Consider the following 22,079-nt stretch of genomic DNA (forward strand, 5'->3'; position numbering starts at 1 on the left):
CAACAAAAATTACAAACCCCGCCATCAAGGATTGCTATATTCGTAGGTGTTAATATTCTAGAATATTACGTAAGTTTCAAACAAAAAGGAAATTTATTGTTAGAGGACACTTTAAGGGTTGGTTGTAGATTACTTAAACATAATCTATCAAAAAATTCGAAATATGAATTGATCAGTACTTCCCCAAAGGTCACTCAACGGACTATTTATATGAAGAATAAGTTAAAATAAGAAACTTAGCAATGAGTGCTCTGCGCATGTGCACAATTGATGTTTAAAATATGCGATATATTTGCCTTTATTACTAGACGAATCTTTGGTTAAAATTTCAAAAAAATTCTCTATAAATAAGAAAGTTGACTTTGCGTTGCTTTGCGGCCTCGGACGGACGGACATTAGTTGGAAAATGCACTAAACTAACACTAACAACACTGCAGTGAACGTATACGTTACACTTTCTAAGCTGCGTGATAATTTAATATCTGATGAAAGGGTAATATTTGGAAAACGGAGTAATCCTTCTGAACTGTTGAGGATGCAGTAATATAAAATTCTTCATTCCCTATAATCGTTGAGATTTTCGATATAATAACGATTAAAAAACAAATTGGTTCATGCGGCCACCCTTCTTTTTATCATTAGTATACCCTGCCGCAAAACAACCCCAGCTCAGTCGCTTAGAGATTGTAATACTTTTTGATGTGAGAGTTTCTTAATATTCACGTCTTTTACCGGTGCTAATCACCGGGCCTCCGCGATCGAGTTATAGATAGGTAGCTGCGGAAAAAGAAATTATTCTGCCTTAAAGAAAAGGTCGGAAACAGATTCAAGGGTAATATGTATAATAGGAAAATTTCCACAACATCAGCATCAGCAATGGTCAGCTGAAGGACCGTTAACACTGATTGCCGTCCTTCGTCACCCGTCACGCCTAAGATTACCTCCGCCAACCATAACACACGGGTCTAGGCTGCGAAAAAAGATAAAGAAAAAGTATGCCAATAAAACAAGAGGGTTAGCTGTTAAGGCCGACGCCGCAACCCACAAAAAGTCGGGAGATTTTCATCTGATTAATACCTGCCGGAAAACGTCAATAAACGCCGTTCATCAATCCGCACAACGCGCGAATCGTGCAGATCTGCCCTTCTTTTTCGATACTAAAACTGCATTCGGTATAAGAATTTGAAAAACGTCGATACCCGTTTCGAATCGCTTTTAATACAAAAGGATATTCGACGCCGCGTAAACAGGAATGTCCCGCAATGAGAGACCTCGGAGGCGAGTTTCCTAATATTTATTTGTTTACGTGGTCCATCGCCCTCCGTTATACTGGCTTGTTTGTACCGCTTGTCCCGTTCGTTCGAGGGGTATATTCGATATTGCTAACGTTTTTCAGGGGTGCCGTAGGTCTTTTTATAGAAAGACAATGATTTAAATGGATGGTTATTAAGAACATACATAGGGTTCTTGGGCCGATAACAAATAAGAGAGGGGTAAGAAAGTAGATGATTCATCGAGTTTTTTTGCAATTTGGAAAGCGATAAACGAATTAAGCTTTTGTTTAGACGAAGCAAATTAAAATAGCAGCTTTCTCCTCGGCGGTTTATTTCTATAACAAAAAGACAATAAGAGCGTCGACTGACAGCAGTATTTGTTTTACAGATGGATCTCGAAACCCAAACACAAACAAGCCTAGTCGAGTGGCGCGGGTAGGGAAATGCGGATAATCCATTCGCGAGAAATAACCACCACGTCGAGTCGTGCTATCTGACCAGAAGATCATACACGAAGTTGTGTATAGGAACTTGTAAATATCCTCGCATTTTATGGAACAAATCGCTTAACCATTCGACAAATTACGTCGATGACTAAGCGAGTGGATGTGCAACTCTCGCCTCCTTGCCAATATAAAATCCGTATTGGTATTAGCAATTTTTTCTTATCGTCGAATATCTCTTGTCATTCTGTATCCTATGATGGCTTTTCTCGCTATACAGTCGATATGCGCCGATCATATATTTTCGAGGCATTAAGAAGTGACACACGCGAGTCGGTCATGCAGAAACTTCGCAGCTGCTTTGGAGGGGAACCATGGATGGAAATGGTCGATTTGTTGTGATCAAAAATACAAACGATACGGACAACAAAACAAACATCTTCATTAACAAATTTCAAAATTAAAATGAATATACGCTATTTACGCATCGCCATAGCAACTTGGGGTGTGTTTTACTAAAAGAGTGCAGACGACTGTAAAAGCAATTAAATAGGCCATTGTTTACCAAAAGTGTGGCGGATTCGATATGGGAGGCTTCTTCCGAGGGAGAGGGTTGCTGGATACAGAGAGTCACGTGGGGTTCTCACAACGCACAGCTACGGGAAGGCTATTTGCGAACGAGATGTATAAATATTCCTCGGAATCGAGAGTTAACTCGTGCATCCATTTATCTAGATAACGGGAATCCAGTGCACGCATTAATAGTCCCGGTATCTGGCAACAGTATTACATCTCACTTACAGAAGGGTGATCCTGCACTATCTGAGCCACCAAAGCCCGGTGCTTGTGATCGGATTGTCATTTAAGCACAGCGACGTAACCTTATCCTACAACTTTTGTAAGCGTCGTATCCGCCGCTGTTTCCTCATGTATCGACGGTACCCCGTCGAGGTGTTTACGCCGTCCGCAGAGAGCCCGGCTGGGGAGTGGCTTGCTATTTCAAGCAGAATAAACACATGGCTGTTTTCTTTGTTCCGGCAAACTAAACAACCATCCTGGAATCCAAACAGGCCGGCCAGTCCCAAATTCAATTTAGTCTTTGCATGCGGCTATATCGCAAAACGTCAACAACGCGCCGTTTCACAAACCTAACTTTATGTAGCTTCTGGATGTACCTCTCTCATATGAACGTTCCCTTTACCTATCGTATGTTTATCCTATTACTATGCGAATTCTCTAGTTCGAAATCGCTTTCCCATACTTCACGTGTCGATTATTTGATTTCCTCACCGAAACGTGGTTAGTCTTAGATGTTCATTGCTCAACCCTTTCGCCGACAACAATCGTAGACTTGCACGAAAACGACTTCTTTAAGTCAAACGGAATATACGAAAAGAAAACAGAAAGGGTCAAAAATGCAACGTGTTCAAAATTATTTGCTTACTTTCCATTCAAAGTGGATTACCGAGGATAAAAGCTGGGGAGAAAAGTTTGAAGGGAATTTATTGACGACCCGTTTCATCTATAAAATGTATCGCGTAATTACGGGATTTAGTTGATTCTTCCTTCTAATTCGCCATGCAAATTCTTTAAAATAATACTCTGCCAGTAAATGTTCAAGGGGTTTGCGACGCGCCTAACGTTTTTCAAGGAATAACAGATTGATCACGACGCGATCTTTCTACCTTTTTTTAGGCACAACGTGCCCCTTATATCAAAATGCAGGACGTTGGTCAATTCTAAGTTTGAGAAAAAACAAAATGCTTCCGTTGTCATTATTTGGAAGGTCAGCAGAATTAGATTGCGACAAAAACTCAATGCAATTTTTTACAGCGAGATTTAAACATCGAATTGTGTCGTCGGGTTGATGAAAGACTTATTTCCGACGCTTTAGAGAAATAGGGAAAGAAACGCGCTGTTTTAATATGATCTGGCGGACGCGCAATCCCGTCTACGTTTGTATTTTTAAATTCAAATCAGTGACACTCACATTTTTTCCACCCTAATTAGCAGAAGTTCTTTAACACGGGCGTTTCGGGAATCAACGGAAATATTATACAGGTTACATGCTGGAATAATGTAATAATCCTCGAGAATAACGGTCAATGAAATTCGGATTGGGGTAAGTTAGATTAGTATGGTTGGGCTATCCGGATTTTCTATTGTGGTGGGGATTATATAATGTGCAAGAAGAAAACGACAAGCTGCAGTACAGAAATAGCAGGGCCCGTTAGTTGGGCTTGGGAGATACACTTCATTCACCAGTAGCGTAAGAGTAAAGGGAGGAGAGATTTCAAAAACTGTAAATAAATTTTTTATTACGAAAAAAAGACATTGATGACCACTTGATGTAGGAAAGACTGTTTTTCCGTTTTCTTCTTTGACACAGTGTAACCAAAATTTGTGAAATCTTTTCATATGTTGTATTCAGCCCTCGTGGAACCAACGTCTTTCTTTTATATTACAACACATTCGTTTCTGTAGTCACTAAAATGATCTTTACTTGATAAGAGATTTTGAAGTCTTCCTTCCTTTCTTGTGTGCATTCTGGTGCAGTACAACGCCTACAGTTATCTTTCTACGAGCCACATCGGAGTTTGTAATGAAAGTTCGTCAAGTATAATTTTCCTGATCTATTTATTAAGAGTTTAAAAAATACAAAAACTGGAATTTTAAAGAAGACTTGTATATTTTGTGATAAATGTTTCATATATGTTAAAAAGGAAAAGCAAAAGCTCAGTGCTTGCCAAACTACTATATTTGAACAAAACATTAAACATTATGCACACGCGTTACAGGACAATAAGCTCCTATGTAAAATTAAAGATATCGATTTTGTTGCAAAGGAGGTATACTATCACAGATTGTGCCGTTCAAAATTTACAAAGCGGTATATGAAATGTGCACACAAAAATAAAAGACGTACTAAGTGGCATACAATCCGATCGTATCATAAAAACGCAATTAAAAAATTGACAAATTTTATACAGTTACATATTTTGGAAAAGGAGGATTCTTTCTACATGCTTGATTTATACAAAGTATATCTTCAATGTTGCTTTGAAGAAGCCGGTTGTGCTTCCTATGAAGCGGGAAAAACATACACTTGCAGTCATTTGCAACAAAAACTTCAAATTTTGTTTGGAAGAGCATTAAGTTTTTCAAAAGTCGCAGGAAAATCCATTGTATACAGCCCCACTTTAAGCTCCACAAATGCTCAACACATACAGTGAATTTTTTTTAAATGCGAACATAGGAGTTTGCATGCAATGTAATTTCCCTATGTTCGATTTTAAAAAAAAACACATCAATCTATGAGGTGTGCGCGGTTCACATTCCCAAATCGTGCAACTTGTGCGACTATGAACAGCAACTGATAGTCTTTATGATGAAGAGCACTCGGTAAGATTTTTTTAAATCAGCCGTGTGAGGCCATAGCAACTTTAGGATAAATTTACGATAACTTACGATAACTTGACTTCACATAGCACGCGCTGACATCGCAATTCATTGTGAACCAACCTTCAATTATTTGTAGGCCATGTGCACCTGGTATTCTACTAATTTGATTTATTCAATACATAAATGAAGAAAATAAGAAAATAAATAACAAAAACAATTACAACAAATGTTCGAACTGGCCTCCTTGACATTCTAAGCAATAACCTAGCCGATTTCATAATTAAATTGGACGGCGGTATTTTAAAAAATGTGACAGCTGTCAATTGTATCTACTACTCATTTGAACTACTCAATAGATTGATGTGTTTTTTTTTAATCGAACATAGGGAAAATACATTGCATGCAAACTCCTATGTTCGCATTTAAAAAAAATTCACTGTATGTTCGGTAAAAGCTAGATCGATAAACATGGACATACAAAATGTAGCGTTCCGTCTCCGTAGGGACATTTTAAAAAATCAAAGGAATCCACTACCAGAACAATTAACTCTAAAAAATATATATGACGGCGAGTCAACAATTCCAGAGTCTGTACGCACTTTCTTTTCAAATTTGATTGGTGGTCCAATTCTACGGCGACAAGAGACCATTTTACAACCGAAAGTAGAGTCATTATCTCAAGATGCTATATATTCTGTCACTAATGGGCGTGTGAAACCGTCCAAACATTTACAATTAGGATTAGTGATGAAAAGTATTACAGGTAGTCGTCAAGTAATCAATATCTTGAATAGGTTGGGACATTCCGTCAGTTATACGGTAACTGAAGAATTAGAAACTGAGCTGACGTACAATTCCCTCTCTGATCAATCCCCGGTGCCGCACGGAATAATACAAACGCCTGGGTTAGGTACCTCAGTGGCTTTTGATAATTTTGATAGGTTTGTCGAAACACTGACGGGAAAAGACACCCTTCACGACACTGTTGGTATTATTTACCAACATCATACCGACACGGAACCTCTACAAAACGCAGAAAAAGGTATACGCACCGGTAGAAAAAGACGTCGCCTCTTTGATACTTTAGATGAAGAGATAGAACCCTATCACAAGAAACCTAAGCTAAATGAAATAATTTCTGTCAACCCGGTTGTTGTCGATGACACTATAAAATCAAAAGAGCGAAGCATTAAAAGATTGGACAACTTATGGATTGTATCGCTTGCACTGTTGGATAGGGAGATTCCCATGTGGGTAGGGTGGAATAATTTAAAAACCGTCGATGATTTGCCGCAACAAAGAGTTTGCTATTTACCGCCCATAAATGCTTCCCCAACAAGTTTATCTGTTGTGGTCCATACTTTAAAAATGGCACAAAACATAGCAGCAGAGTGTGGGGAAAAATATATCAGCGTTACATATGATTTAGCAATTGCAAAATTAGCATTGCAAATTCAAAGTACAGAATCTCCTAAGTTTAGCAACATTTTTATACAACTCGGTGCATTTCATATTGAAATGTCGTACTTTAAGGCGATAGGAAAATACATTGAAGAATCCGGGGGACCGTATATTTTAACCGAGTCGGGTGTTTTAGCTCCAGGATCTCTGAAAGGATTTCTTACTGGTACTCACTATAATCGTTGCAAGAGGATTCATCTCATATTCGCAGCTGCAATTCAAATTGTTCATTTTAAGCAATACATTACAACCAATAATATTTCCACGGAGACCATTATAGAAGATTTAAATGGCATTCAAGATGCGAAAATCTTGGATCTTCGATTATCGGCTGCTCTGGAAGATCTACTCAACGGATACGAGAAATATTATTTTGATACCGTATGCGGAAAACATGGAGAAACTGCAAAATACTGGATAACATACGTTAATTTAATAAAGGTATACCAGGAATTCTCTAGAGCAACTAGAACTTGCGATTTTGATCTCTATGTTTCCTGCTTGCTAAACATTTCCAAAATTATGTTCGTTATGAATCACCAAAATTATGCCAGATACATTATAAAATTTTACAATAACTTGGTTAATATTGATGAAACTCATCCCGGTTTGAAGTCAACTTTAATTAATGGAGGTTTATCCATAAGGCGTACCAAAGGCTCATTTTCTCGATCCCCGATTGATCTTACGCTGGAGCAAAGCATTAATGCCGATGCTGCGAATAAACTCACCGGCATAAGCTCATTCACTAATTCAATTTCAGCAAGAAAACGTTGGGCTATGAGCCACTCACTAAGAACATCTTTGATAACTCATTTTCTGGAGACGTTAAATTTAAACAGTCGAGAGGATGCCGCCAATAATTTACGAAAGCATGTAATTCGAAAAGATAATGTTACCTTGCAGAATATTATAAATCAGATTAATACCACAGTCAATCCATTCGACCCCGTAGTAAATGATGATTACCTTATTAATTTATCAACTGGAAAAGTGGCTAGTAATACGACACGAATGTTTTTGTTGAATGTAAGTGACAATGGAGAACAACTTACTAAGAAACACCTTCATTGACGAATGCCGAGAAGATCCAACTAGATTTGAAAAAAGAATAACGAGGCAAGTCATACATACATTTGCTTCAGAGAATAAAATACAAACGAAGAAATCTAACGGAAAGATTACAGAAGTGAAAATGGAGCGCAATTTAATAGGAAGACTATTAATTTTGGCACTTGAGCATAAACTAGATTTGGCAAATGTTTTATGTTTCCCTTTGACTGCGGTTCCACTTTCACTTTGTCATATCGATGGAAGTATGAATAAGACGGACAAATCGAAATTGCTTAAAGTAATTGAAAAATATGGTATTATACCAAAAATTCCAGATGAAATTGATTGTACAATAATCGACGGGTTCTTCTTTCTACATTTGCTGGGTAATGCACCGACTACCTTTGGAAAATTGGCAATGTACACATTACAGAAAATTTGCAGAGCAGAAGGTCACAGAATTGATATAATTTTTGACAAATTTATTTCGCCCTCCATTAAAGATAGCGAAAGAGAAAAAAGGGCTGCACAAGCAAATAGATCGGATACATTTAATATAACAGGCGCTGACCAAAGAAGACCAGCTGATTTTATAAAAGCATTGAGGAACGATAGTTTTAAAGCAGAATTAGTACAATTTTTTGTTGAATTTTGGAACTCTGATTCTATCGCTAATATTTTGGGAAGCAAAATTATACGTATCAATTCTGGCGACACTTGTTATAAATTTCACAACGAAAATGGGCGTGTTACTCGAGAGGTATAGACGGGATGCTCTTTTGCACACATGAAGAAGCAGATACACGTATAATATTTCATGTCAATAGAATGCCGGAAAATTCTACGATTTTAATAAGAGCAACTGATACAGATATTTTCATTATTGCACTCGACAACATGGAACATTTTTCAGAATCGATTTCAATATACTTTGAACTGGGACTGGCATCAAAAAATACAATTCGCTATGTGCATTTAAATAAAGTATATAATTATCTAGGGAAGGATCTTGCAAATGCTTTACCAGCTTTCCATGCGCTTACTGGAAGCGACTACACTGCTGCATTTGCAAATAAAGGGAAGATGAGGCCCTTTTCTCTGTTAGAAAAGTACCCATATATAATAAAAATATTGAACACTTTCGGTTCTACAGAACATTTGTCAGAGGAACAAAAGAAAGGTGTAGAACAATTTGTTTGCAAAATGTATGGCAAACTAAACGCGTCAAACATAAACGAAGCACGTTTCGATATCTTTGTAAATAATCATAAGCCAAAAAATGATAGGTTTAATCCCCTAGCCAACATAAAAAATTTCGATGGTAGTGCCAAGACACGCTTTATTGCAAGATTAAGCGCGTTAATCAAGTATGCGCTATTTGGAAGCATGCCACAAAATGTGAACCGTCATTTTACAAACCTGAAGATAATGGTTGGAATGTAATAAACGGCTTGTTCCAATTGCAATGGTTCGATGGTCCTCAAATACCACCTACATTGAATGATATTCTTGATGGCGACGAGCCCTGTGTTGCTGATCCGAAAGATGAGGAAGCGGAACTATGCCAAAATTCAAGTGATGAAGATGAATTAAGTGATAATTAAATGCATAGTTATATATATATTTATTTTTTTACCTTTTTAGGTTTTTTAAGAAAAAGAAAGTGTATTTTTTGTTTTTTTCAGGGTTTTTTTATGTTTTAGGTCAAATAAACTTTGTTTTATTTTTGTACGATTATCGTGCATTATATAATTACAGATGTAAGTATGTATTTTGTTTGTTTATATTTTACGTCAAATAGCTTTGATTTTATTATTATAAGTTATTTTTTATGATCGGTTTAAGTATTGATTATCTATATTTTATATCAAATGCCTTTTATTTTATTATTGTATGTTAGAAGAGTACATATGCGTGTTTTATTATTATACGTTTGTGCATTATACAATTCAAAAATGTGCAAATCTAATTAAGTTTCTTGCTGTTGACCTCTTAACAAAACATACCGCAGCACGCGTCTCACTCTACCGCGTGACAATATACGAGCGGAAACGAGATGGCATGAAAATGTTTAACTGCGTCTGCTAGGAAAATGCTACCGTCTTTTCAAATTTTCATTTCACATATCGATTAAGGACATTTTTTCACACATTTTAACACAACTTTTAAACTGGTACTCTATCACGCGATTTTGAGTGATTTTCGACGTCTTTAGTTGCGTCTGCCTCAAAAATGCTACCAACTAACGCGTCTGCCAGTTGGGTTTCGTTAACTAATGATGTTTCCGCATGTTTTAACACATATTTCAACTTGGTACTAATAACGAGATTGTGAGTCGATTTTTTCAAAATTCATTTTGTTATAGGGCTTACGGGTGACCACTTACGAGCGGCAGACGAGCGGTTTTGATTTTACTATCTTACGCACTATCTATTTCAATACTTAAACCATTGGTACCTTATCATGCGGTTTTTTATACGCGAGCTCTTGGTCTATAAGAAAACGTATGTGATCCGGTATTTTGTCTGGTTTAAAACGCTCTATACAATCTATATCCCAATAGCCTCGAAGGCCCATTGAGCATTTTACACGATTACTGACTTTCCACAGGCATGGTCTTTAAGTTGTTCAAACCTCATATGGTTAAGCGTAATTTTTGGATCAGTTCTTGTCATCAGTTTGCAAGCTCCATTTAAGGATTTAAAAAATGCTAAGAGGGTGTAGATAGTGTGCGGTGTGTTGGGGTAAGCCGGCAAAATCATAGCATTTTGTTCTGCTACACATCTAGCAGTTCAATATTAGTCGTGTGCGAGATGTGACCATCCAGTAGACCTATGCAAATTTTCCCTACGCGGCTTCTTTGAAAGGAAATGCGTTCTTAGCTAATACAAAAAAAATATCGGAATGGACAATTGCACCTGAGATACAGATGCTACCATGTTATACAATTGTTACTTCTGTTTTTCCCTTTAAAAATGCAGCAATACGGTTCCCTCCGAAATACAACATGCAAGTGCAACACGCTTATGGACCACTTTTGAACTTTTTTGCTGTTAGAACTGGGACCGGCTCTACTAGTCAATTAAAAGGCCCGTTTCATTTATACGTTGTTTGACGGATTATTAACCAGGCTATTCTCTGTACGAAATGGAAAAACATCGTTCCATATTCCTAGGACTCAAATAACTATTTTCGAACCGAGATATCACCCCTCCTCTGCAAAAAATACTGAAGCAATTTTGTACCCGATATACCTAAAAATGCTTACTGTTTTCAGTATTAAACCTAGGAGCAATTCGGAGGGGTGGTTAACTTGTAGTCAGTACACGGAATTCGGCTCTTCTAAGTACACAAACCCGTGTTCCTGGCGCTTTTAGATGTGATTAGTAAGTTTTGATTCAGCATTCTTGCCCAAGTAAGGATCAAGTCGATTTGTTTTTTCTAAATTATTTCTTTTCAACCATTGTTTAAAAGAGGTCAAGGGAATAAGATTTTAGCTGCCTCAATGATACCCATTTCACCATATGTAACGTGTTACTGTAATACGTTATTGTCTTACGAAATTAAATTCACAATAAAAAAAAGTGACTAAAACAAAATATATTACTATAGTATTAATAGTTGCACATGGTACTATTAACGTAATTACACGTTGCACGAGACAACGAAGTACAACAGAGCGTGTTATTCAATGATTTACATTTTAGAGATGGGTAATCATACACGGCTATTACAAGCAGGAGGATTCGACACCGAGATATGTACAGTGTGAGCAACAATGATTGAAGCGTGCGTCATCACCGCTTGTTCCTATTAATATCAAAACTACCTTCTTTGTATGGAGTTGTATACGAAAATGACGTTCTGCGCTGTCACAGTGACGTGCGTCTATTCGTATTTCGTATCTTGTATCAAATCAGCATATGCTATGAGCGGCACATTGCCAATTTAGCTGAAGCGGCACGCTTCAATCTTTGTTGCTCACTCTGTATAAACGATAAGCGAAAGTTGCATCGTCTGGAACAGATTATTCTTGCCTATAAGCCACAACATGTACATCTTACACAAGATATCATACAAGGAATCACATTCCAAATCCACCCTTTTGACTGAGAAAGAAGGGAAATAACAGTAGACTCCCCACGTTTAGAAAGACATACTTTCCTTCTCCTTCAATTTTGTCCGATAACCAAATCCTCTTCGTAAATGCTGAAAACGTTTACTGGTAAACCAATAAAAAGAAGTCTTAGCAATTGTATTAGAAACGCTCTCGGAAGGCTTCTAGAGAATCTTCTTAAGACACCCTGATCGAGATCTTAAAAACAATATTGAGGACTTTCTTGCTGTCACCAGAAACTCTTGAAGACTTCCTCTAAAATGTTACCGGCATTCCTGTCTAGGAATCTCGCAGGTTTTCTTAGAACTTCCAGTCGAGAACCTTAGAAACTCTCATGGTTATTTTCGAAACTTGCTAGAACTCTTTGAAGAAGAAGAAGTTTTAGAAATGCACTTATAGATCGCTTTAAAATCTTCTTAGAAATATTCTTCACAAAAAAACCTGCTTGAAAATGTTTTTCCGAACGTAGAAAGGATTCCCTATTAATTATATGGTCAAATTTTGCTTAAAACTGCTGAACACAAAGTAAGCGGATACCCTCTTTAATATTAGAAAGCTGTTTAGTAAAAGGTTATATATGTAATAATCTATCGATCTTAAAACGCAAGCCCCTGCTAAATATATGGAAAGTATTATGTTAATATAAACATCGACTGAGCAATACATGGTGTTAATTTTAATTTTAAACCATAATATACCCGTGACTCGATGGACATTAACGCCAGATTTCTTGGTCAATTTTAAGTCGAAATTTTTTCCAAAACTCAATAGTTAAGAAGTTATGGACAATATTAAATTTAGCAGAGTGTGTAGAATAAAGTAAAAAGTATGTTGAATAAAGTATAACGTAATATTTTGTTCAATTAAGAATTCTTTCATTTTTGACACAAATTTAATTAAAGTTTTGGTTCAAAATGTGCCCCTATTGCCTCATAACACATTCTTGTTCTTTTAATAATTGAAGAAGTAGCTCTCTGAAGTGTATCTGGGTCGTCTTGTATGGATGAAGCTGCAGTCCAAACATATTGAATGAGATGATCTCTGGTCGTGCTAATTATAACTAAAAATCTAAATAGTTAAGTCCCATTTTTGAGTACGATGATGTTTTGAAACAATACCCAAAAAAACGAAACTGTTCGCGCGTCGCCTTATGACGCAGCATGGGTTGAATAAGGTTTAAAATTGGCATCGATAGCTCATTTACATGAGTTATCAGTTATACTAGGGATGGAGATGCTACTTGCTATAATATTACGTCAGTGAGTTTCCTTAGAAACAAATCTCTTTAGAATCCAAATATATGTCTTTGAGAACTATGCAGTGTTCAGGTTCAGTAAGGCAATGTGTTTTGCGATTTTCGTAATAAACGTTTTCATCGAACATTTCTTTAAATTTGAGACCCGGAGCTGGATGGAGTATGCAAAATCCGAGAACCGCATTCTGCCAATTGAACCAAGTTCGGAAAAGCTTGCAGATTAATAATTCGGATGTTGCCGGAACTCCCCTCCAATTTTGTTTTAGGTAGGTATTACCCTCCTCCGCCTCCGAATAAGTTGATTGAGCGGATATTGTTATGTATCTATTTTGATGATTATTTTAGTGACATTTTTCAAATAATTTAACAATTAAACGTAATTAAAGGTTGGCAAATTAATTTAAAACCAAAATTATGAATACAAAATTCATAAATTGTCAATAAAAAAATTATGTAGTGAACAAAATAAAAGGTACATATCTCAGAGAAAATTATTTAATGATCAAAAGCAAATATAAAATACGTACTTAAAAGAAATGCAAATAAACAACGATGCATATTTTTACAATCTTTATTTATACACTTCTGTGTCAAAAAGGTACTTGCAGTAATCCAGTATTTCATAAAGCCTGTTGAGGGCCCAAAACAAGAGAGGGATAATAAATAAATAAATGAATAATAAATAAAGATGTTAAAAATTTTGTGTCAAATTACGAGCATATAGGTATATTATTTTTCGAAAATGAATAATACATTTTGAATCTTTTAATTGGGAGTCCGTTTCTTTTCGTTAGCAGCATATTTTCAAAGTTAGGAGAAAGTCCGAGTTAAACAAGCCAATTCATTTTTAAAAAAAACACTTTCATATACAACATTTTTTGCATAGTGATCCTTCATAACTCATAATTTAATAATATCATTGACCCATTAGCTATACCTCTCAAAAATTGATGCTATCGTTCATAGATGGAACTAAACGCCATGGAAGCGCATACTAAAAATCGTTAAAGTTACATTTTCCATATGGTTTTGTGGCAAAAAAAGTTCCTGTAACTATACAAAAAAAGTATTTCTATGTATACGATCGGATAACTTTTTCATGTTTTGCACAAATTTTTCATTTTCCAATGTTAATAAAGCGTCTCCACTATCCACAATATTAAGTAAACATTACGAAGAACATTTACGAATTACGAATTTTTTATTAATAATTTATGTTTTAATTTCACGTAGCAACCGTTAATTATTAAAAACAAAACAATCATTGTCACTAAGATACTCATCAAAATAGATTCATAGCATGGCGCTCAATGAAATTACTCGCGCCGGAGGAAAAGAGGGAATAAAACAAAATTGGACCAATAGGCGTTCCGGCAACATTCGAATTATTAATCTTCAAGCTTTCTGAACTTGAATCAATTGGAAGAATGCGGTCCTTTGATTTTGCATACTCAAGTCCAACCAGCGCCTGCACTACGTTTAGTTCCCAAAATATTACAGATTGAAGAAGAATAAGTTGTTTATACCGTGGAAAAGATATTGCAATTCGGGACAATCTAAAACATAAAAAATGGAAAGAACATTATCAAATGAAGGGTGACATCATTAGATGCTGTTGAGTTGCCAGCACCATGAGGTAATCTACTAGTATTCGATTTTTTCGTGTTTCTATTTGTCTTCAAGATAGATTTAATGACATTTTTAAACATGGAAACGATTAAACTCTAAAAAAAATTATCGTTCCATATTCCAGGAAAGAACTAACGATATTAACCTATTAAAAATTTATAGGTTGCCACCCTACCAATACGGAATAGTGAAGGAATTATATCGTATAAAAGACGCCACGTCAAATGTTAAATACTCAAAAATAAAAGCAAAATTTAAAAAAATAAAAAATAAATTGACAAGTGCGACAATTCACCGTTTTTAATACACCACTATGTATCTTAACGTGTAGTTTATGGTTAAAAAAATATAATACGACGCTTACTCAAGATTATTTCTTTAAAATGTCTACTAGCCACTTCCTCTATTAACCATCGAATCGAAAGTGACGGGAGCGGTTTGACGTTGACATTTCTGATCCTGTATATGGCAGCAAAAACTTATTTTGGACAAGGGTACTATGAAGTTGGTCCGTTCCCAGTTTTTTTTTATTATAAATTAGATTTCGCGAGCCAATCGGAGAATAGAGTAGGTAAAACAATCAATAACTAGACAAATCAAATAAAATCGTTTATCGAAAATTGAATGAAGGTTATTTTGGCAACGCCATGTGAGCCTTGCCAATTTTTTAATACCTATCGCATTGCTGGTGTAGGGTTTTTGGTGGATATCAATAAATTTTAAAATTTGCGCGTCAGCAAAAAGTTGTTAAAACCAGGCAACGTTTAACTAGTAAAGGAAGTTCACGAAATTTGCGTTAAATTCTATTTAAAACCGCTTTTTAATTTCGACATTAAAAAGCGGAGGTGCGAAATGAACAGAAGGCACCTGGCATTTGTTAAAGTCCTTAATTAAAGTACGAACGGAAAACAAAGAATGCAAAATTAGCTTCATTTCTAATTATACGGCGCAAATATCTTAATTTCGAACTGTGAAAAACTTTATCGAACACATCTATCAAGCGAAAAGCTCTCGCTTAAATTATACTAAGAAGGAAGTCGGAAAAGTGCTGCCTCCCGCGTCTGCCGCAATCATACACCGCATCTAAACACGGAGTGTCTTACTTTATACTGGAGACATCTGGGCCCGAACTCTTTCAATTAAGATGAAAAATCCGAGCGCATTAAGCGCGATGCCGGGGCCGCGGGGACAACCCGCAGGTCTTGATTAGAAAGGACAGCGCCCCGATAAAACACCCTCCCATCTATCTCATTCTAAAACTCAATCTGTACGATTTTTAATATTTACTTATACAGAGCTTTGCGAGGATGTGTAATCTTTTATCCTCCCCCGCTTCTATTCGTTCACGACACGTCCATAGTAACAATCGCACTTTTGCTACCTTCCAGACCAGATAGCACGATGCGGCCAGAGATTAAGAAAATCGCCACAAACGTTTGTTAAATGACATTTAAAAGATACTTACAAGTTCGACGTCTTCAGGTTCCACGCTTCCGTTGGGTGTAGTGGCCGCCGAAGGCCGTTGCGAGGTTGAAAGGTTGATAGCAACATCTCCGTCTACGTCGTGATCCATGATGCCATCATCCTGCAAAAAACCAATAGCGATGAGATTTATAGAACGCCAATTATTCTCCCTTTTGAAACAGGCAAACTCTGCTAAATCTGAAACAGCTTTATGGGTGCCTAAAAACACGCACAAGCTGTGGAATCCCAACAGGCAAGAACACCTAGCTCGATTTTATCGGTCTCCGGACACTCGTCCATTTAGGATAAACTCCCTCGAAGGCATTTACAATCCTTAGCCCGATGTCTTCTTTTTACGACCGGGACCTCTTGGATATTATAGCGACTGTCAGATAATATTCTCGCGCATTTTATTATAATAAAAGAAATATTTAACAAACAAATACGTTACGCCTATCGGTTACCAGCTACCTCATTTTCATCCGAAACATCCCTAGAAAACTTAATCAGTATACAAATCCTGTATATAAAACATTTAAAGGAAGCAGATAAGGTGCAGACACAGTCGCATCCCCTGTGGTCATTTATTCCGTTTAGAGGATAATCTGGATAATACGTTCGAGTTATCTTCCACACACCGTTACTCCATACGATGTTCAACCACCCTGCGTGTTACTCTTTTCCATAATAGTATTCTAATGGCTAGCTACATTTTTCATAACATGCAAAATCGTAAAAGTTTGCGTGGGGTGCTATTTCTTGTCGGTACATGACCACATAAAATAAGAGACCGTTATAATCCATCACGCCTAGAATTGCCGTTTCGTTCTAAGTACGAATCAGTCTATTTGTTAGCTTCCCTAATAACATTAGAAAGCTGCGCGTATTGATCAGGTATGAAGGGTAAAAGGAGCATACAGCCCGAGGTGAACAGCGTACGACTGCTTGTTCGTTTTCTCCTGAATTATATATTAAACACATACATATTTATTTGTAACTAGACGACTTCTGCTAATCATGACCCCCCTTAATTGAATACGGAGCGACAAAGAGGGATGGACAAGAAAAAGACAAGCAGTGTACAAATGCACTTCTTCACATCCGAAACTGTAGAACGCTCGCTTACTGTTTGCAGTATTAATCGATGCCCGATGTCTCAAATAAGGGAGGGTTGCTGTTTACAAATAATATTTCCGGTAAAGGACTATGCAAGTTTGTTTCGAGCGTTTTGATCGTCAGCGAAATTAAATAGATAACGTACTTCGGAAATACCACTTTTGCTGGGGAAACAAGTTTTAATTTTATTAAAGGGTTACATGACCTACATTTTATCAACGGCATTCGTAATTCGACTTAATGCTTACTATTGATTTGACAAGTTTTTCGTGGGCATCAAATTTGTGAGAAAATTTAATATATTACTTTTCGCCTCAACCGTGAGCATTTTAATATTTGTGTACATTATTTTATATAAGTGAGCCATCTTTGTTATTAAATGAATTTCTTCCGCAACAACGGTCTTTTTCTTTATCGTCCAAGCGATATATTGATGAAAAAGGTCGATATATTGATATCCACCTTTATACCGATACCTTCCGAAGTCAATACGTAGCCTAAGCTCTAATGGATCAAAGGCGACGGGTACCAGTCGAGAACCACCTGCACTCCACGGGCGTTTGAGGTATAAATTTTGGGTATAAGTGCAAGTTGCGATTACTGGAATAATCAGAAAAAAGGAGGAAAGTTCTTATGCATAGCCGAGTCATAGAGATTGGTCATTTCTAGAACAAATTTTTCATGTTGCCATACCGAAACGCTGAAGTGATATTATATTTACAGCGCCTCGAAGTGTATGTATTCGCCACCCATTTTCAAAAATTCGCGAAAAAGAATTGCATGAAAAGATTTCATACGCTCACGTCACATCGATACCTTTTCGGTATGCAAATCCTGCTTTCGTATGGGATTTTTTTAATGAGTGTTTCATACAGTGTGTACCTACAGTTAAATTGTAAGTAGAAACGGACTAAGGTACCTCTAAAAAGCATTAAAGGGGCACTCCTTAATTGGGCGCAAGCCTGATGTTGAGGGCCCAGAATAAGAGAGGGATAATAAATAAAAAAATAAATAAAATATAAAGATAACATAATATTTTATTGCCTCACATCTAAAGGTGCAAGAAAAGGCAAAAGTAAGTTTTCATCTCACCAGCATTAAATGCATTGATTCTCAAAAAAATGTAATTATAGTGCTACTTACCTAATGGGTTATTCGTATCTATGATCCTTCCGTTTGCAATTTTTCCGAATAATTAGCCAGTAGAGTAAAGTGATGCGGTAATTGCATAGATTTACGTTCATTGGTAATCTGATTCTCAGGATGAGCCTTTATCTTTATACAGGGTGACTTTTTTTAATTTCAAGCATTGGGATCTCGGAAACCAAAAGACAGAGATTTGTTTAAATGAGGAAATAGTTGTCGTTTGAAGAGCTTATTCAAGATATGTTTTTGTTTTTTGAAAAAAATCCACAGTTTGCTATATCTGAGCGAAACACAGAGTTAGCGATTTGTTTTCGTGCATTTTCATTATCAACAAATAAAATGCACTTTTGCACTCTTGATGTCTGTCTGAGTCACAAAGGCTCCGGAACTACACTACGTACTTGGTATTGGTGTCATTCGGTCAGAAATGAAAAATGATTTCCTGTTTGTATTCTCGTTAAATGTCCATAAGGGCTATTATCGAAAAAACAAATTTGATAGTGCACTCTTCGCCTCTGGCTCACCAAGCGGCTTAACGAATTTTTATTTATGTTTATTTTATTTATTTTTACCTTTACTTTTCGTTGGGCGAGGTTTCAGCCAAGGCTGCTCTACCGACCACGGTTACACTATTACCTATCTCGTTAGATATTGTTTTTCATGGCAAACTCTGTTTATTTACCTCTCAATAATACAAAAATGTAAAAGTCAGCTACGAGTACCAAAAAAAATTAAAGTCTGTATTATCACTCAAAGTCGAGAAAGAAATTTAGTATGTTCATCACGTTAAGCATGAAAATGTATAAAATTTTATTCGTGTAATTTTTTTTAAATTCCTAATAATAATTCAACATTTAAAAGAAAAATCACTAAATCCGTTTTTCGCTCATATTTAGTAAACTGTGGAATTTTTTCAAAAAACAAAAGCATTTCTTGAATAAACTTTTCTTTAACCGAATCTCTATGTCTTTTGGTTTCAGTGATCCCAATGCTTAAAATGAAAAGAAAAAACTCACCCTATATATAAAATTCTTCTGTACGTCTATTGTGACTGAACTCCTAAAGTCCTAAACGACTGGATGGATTTTTATGTGTCTCTGTGTGTCCCCAGCTGGTTTAGATTCACAATCGGATTTTTTTTAAAGATTTTTTCTTTGCTATCACGCTTATTTCGCCTACCGATCGATACAAGCGCAAAGTCACCGTGCCGATGTGTTTACATTTTTACATTCAGTCTGCGGGGTTTCCGTTATAATATATCCATCAATATAGAGCATACGAAGTCGCGGGGGAACGTCTAGCCATTGAATTTATAACTATAAATTCAATGGTCTAGCTACTCTAAAGTGATATTCCCAGAGAAATACAGTTTCCCTGTTATTTGTGTGTGGGTCAACTTTAGAAATAGACGCAAATTTTGAAGAAACTGCTTTAGTCTTTTCCGAACAGTAGAAATTAAATAAATATCTTTATAAATGCATAATTCAATTTGAATTTCAATAAAATTTTAATAGATTTAAAATGGAAAAGACTATTTTGTCCACAGTTCTCACAAAATCAAAGCCCAGTTTAATTTTGATCGGTATTACTCCCCCCAATTGATAAATTTGAACCGAAAGAAGATGTGTCTGATTTCTTTCATTAGGCAAAGATAACGCATCAAAGTGTGTAATTCCTACAATTTCTCATGAATAACAGAAAGACGAGTTGAACCGCTTGCCAGTTCTGAATGAAGTTACATTGATGAAAAGGGTAAGACAGTGAATGGAATATTTAGGTAGATGTCCTGAGGACACGGTCCAGTTTAATAATACGAGTTGACGTACGTTTTTTAATTTAGAAGAGACTTATCCCTTTAGATCACTTTTATTCATAAGTTGCTACAGTGAAATTGATAGCCCTACTCACACTGATATTATAATGAACCATCAGTTTCGATTTTTTAAATAATGTATGACAATTTCTCTTCTCTCTTACAAAACTTAATTGCGAGGTAATTTCTTCATTCTAGAGGGAGATTTTGCCAATGATTTGACTGAAATTCAAAACATCCAGAAGGATTTACGAATGCATAAACGAAACGTGCCGAAAAAAGCAGCCCTCGCTTTTGTGATGACACTGTTTTTCATTTGAGTGAATCAATTCAATTTTTAACTAAAGAATATTGTGAGGTTATCGTTTAGGATCATTTATAAAATATTAACACAATGTCGCAATTCATAAGAGGGCAGCGAGCCCCTTATTTGCTTTTTTAACGTTATCATTCTTAAAGTTCTTAAAGATTAAAACGGGTATTGCGTTCTCGGCGTGATAAAAATTAAAACGATCAATAAGGGTTGAATACCTTTCCGTCATTCCCACGTATAGGATATAAATGCGAATTCTCGCGTATGCATTTTTTAAATATAACTCTTAAGAGAAAACAAAACTATGCAGGTGAACAAAACTTGCTGTGTTTTTGCTTAGGAAAATCAGGAGGATCTCCAAGACGAGCGACGATTAAAATAAGAAAAGAATTTCATCCGAATTTAATGTCTTTTAGCAAGCTAACTAGATACTTCTAAAAGATAATCAAAAAACATACGATACATAAGGGGACTTGGGGGTGCTAAGCATCTCTTAGCTAGCCCGTCTGTTCAAAAGTAAACAAAAGGATCCATACAAAAGGATTACTCCACGTTAATAAAAAAAATTTCGTTTCACTTTATATCTAAGTAATTGCCGGAAAGCAGTTTTATTTTAACCCATCTCCATAACTCATCTAACAAAAACTGTTCAATATAGACATTTACGTTTCCAAATAGACACATCAGATGTCAAAATTGTTTAATGGCGGATTACCCAAATGCAAGACCCTAGGGTAAGATTGATTATGTACCCACCGCAATCGCATCACTAGATCCTAGATCCTAGAGTTAGTTCAAACAAAAAAAAAAACAAAGCTTCCATCACTTTGCTCTGCCGCTCAATAATCTTATAATTTTGAGTTATAGTGCGAACAGCAATTCGGACGGCCCTTCGAACTTTTTGCACGTTTGTGATAAAGTTGCGGCTCACAATACTAATTAAGATTAATTTTATTACCATTCAGATTTGAAATGTTACTAGGAGTTTGTTGGGCCTAATTTAGTTTTTCTAGAGGAACGCCCTTAAAGTAACGAACAGTTAAATCCTTCTCAATAAGGCAATCAGCGCCGAGATCTTTTAAAATTATGCTGTTTGATCAGAACTAACAGATGTAGGTACATACGGCAATTGTCGCCTATAAATTTAGTTTTTTTTTAAATCAACATCATTAAGGCAAAATAGTTCATATAAAAAGGCATGCGTAAATAGAGGGGCAAATATAATATGCGCCTGCATTAGTTTCTACCAAATGAAAAAAAGGTGGAAAATATTAAGAACAAAAGCTGAAATGACATGTTTTAGTACGTTTATCGTGTATATCTCCATTTATCCAATTCAATGAATACTGAAATAGAGCTTTGCTTCAAATGAGTCGTCAAAGAGTCGCCTTGAAGGTGATTATCCCAATGACTATCTCAAATGCAAAGTGTTGGAATCGAAATAGAAACCCGTTTCAAATGAAACTGGCTCTTGAGTTTCATAACTTTAGAGAGAAAAATAAGCGAAATTAAAGTTTTTTGTTGGGGATGTTTCGGCGACGTTAGGGATTTTCCGGTCAGTTGAGGTTTATGTGTAGCTTTTAATGTAGGTCA

General features: G+C 36.1%; 1 protein-coding gene across 9 annotated transcripts in view; it reads right to left on the minus strand.

The window, feature by feature from the left end:
- The window catches only part of LOC116165358 (forkhead box protein P1), a 142,871-nt gene that overhangs the window by 27,351 nt on the left and 93,441 nt on the right, over window positions 1-22,079 (minus strand). For all 9 annotated transcript variants that reach the window (XM_031479728.1, XM_031479730.1, XM_031479724.1 and 6 more), the window contains one exon: window positions 16,100-16,219. In XM_031479728.1, the coding sequence (XP_031335588.1) occupies window positions 16,100-16,219 (120 nt within the window). The remainder of the gene's footprint in view (window positions 1-16,099; window positions 16,220-22,079) is intronic.

The sequence above is a fragment of the Photinus pyralis genome, unplaced genomic scaffold, assembly GCF_008802855.1.
Source record: "Photinus pyralis isolate 1611_PpyrPB1 unplaced genomic scaffold, Ppyr1.3 Ppyr1.4_LG3a, whole genome shotgun sequence".
Taxonomy (NCBI): Eukaryota; Metazoa; Arthropoda; class Insecta; order Coleoptera; family Lampyridae; genus Photinus; species Photinus pyralis.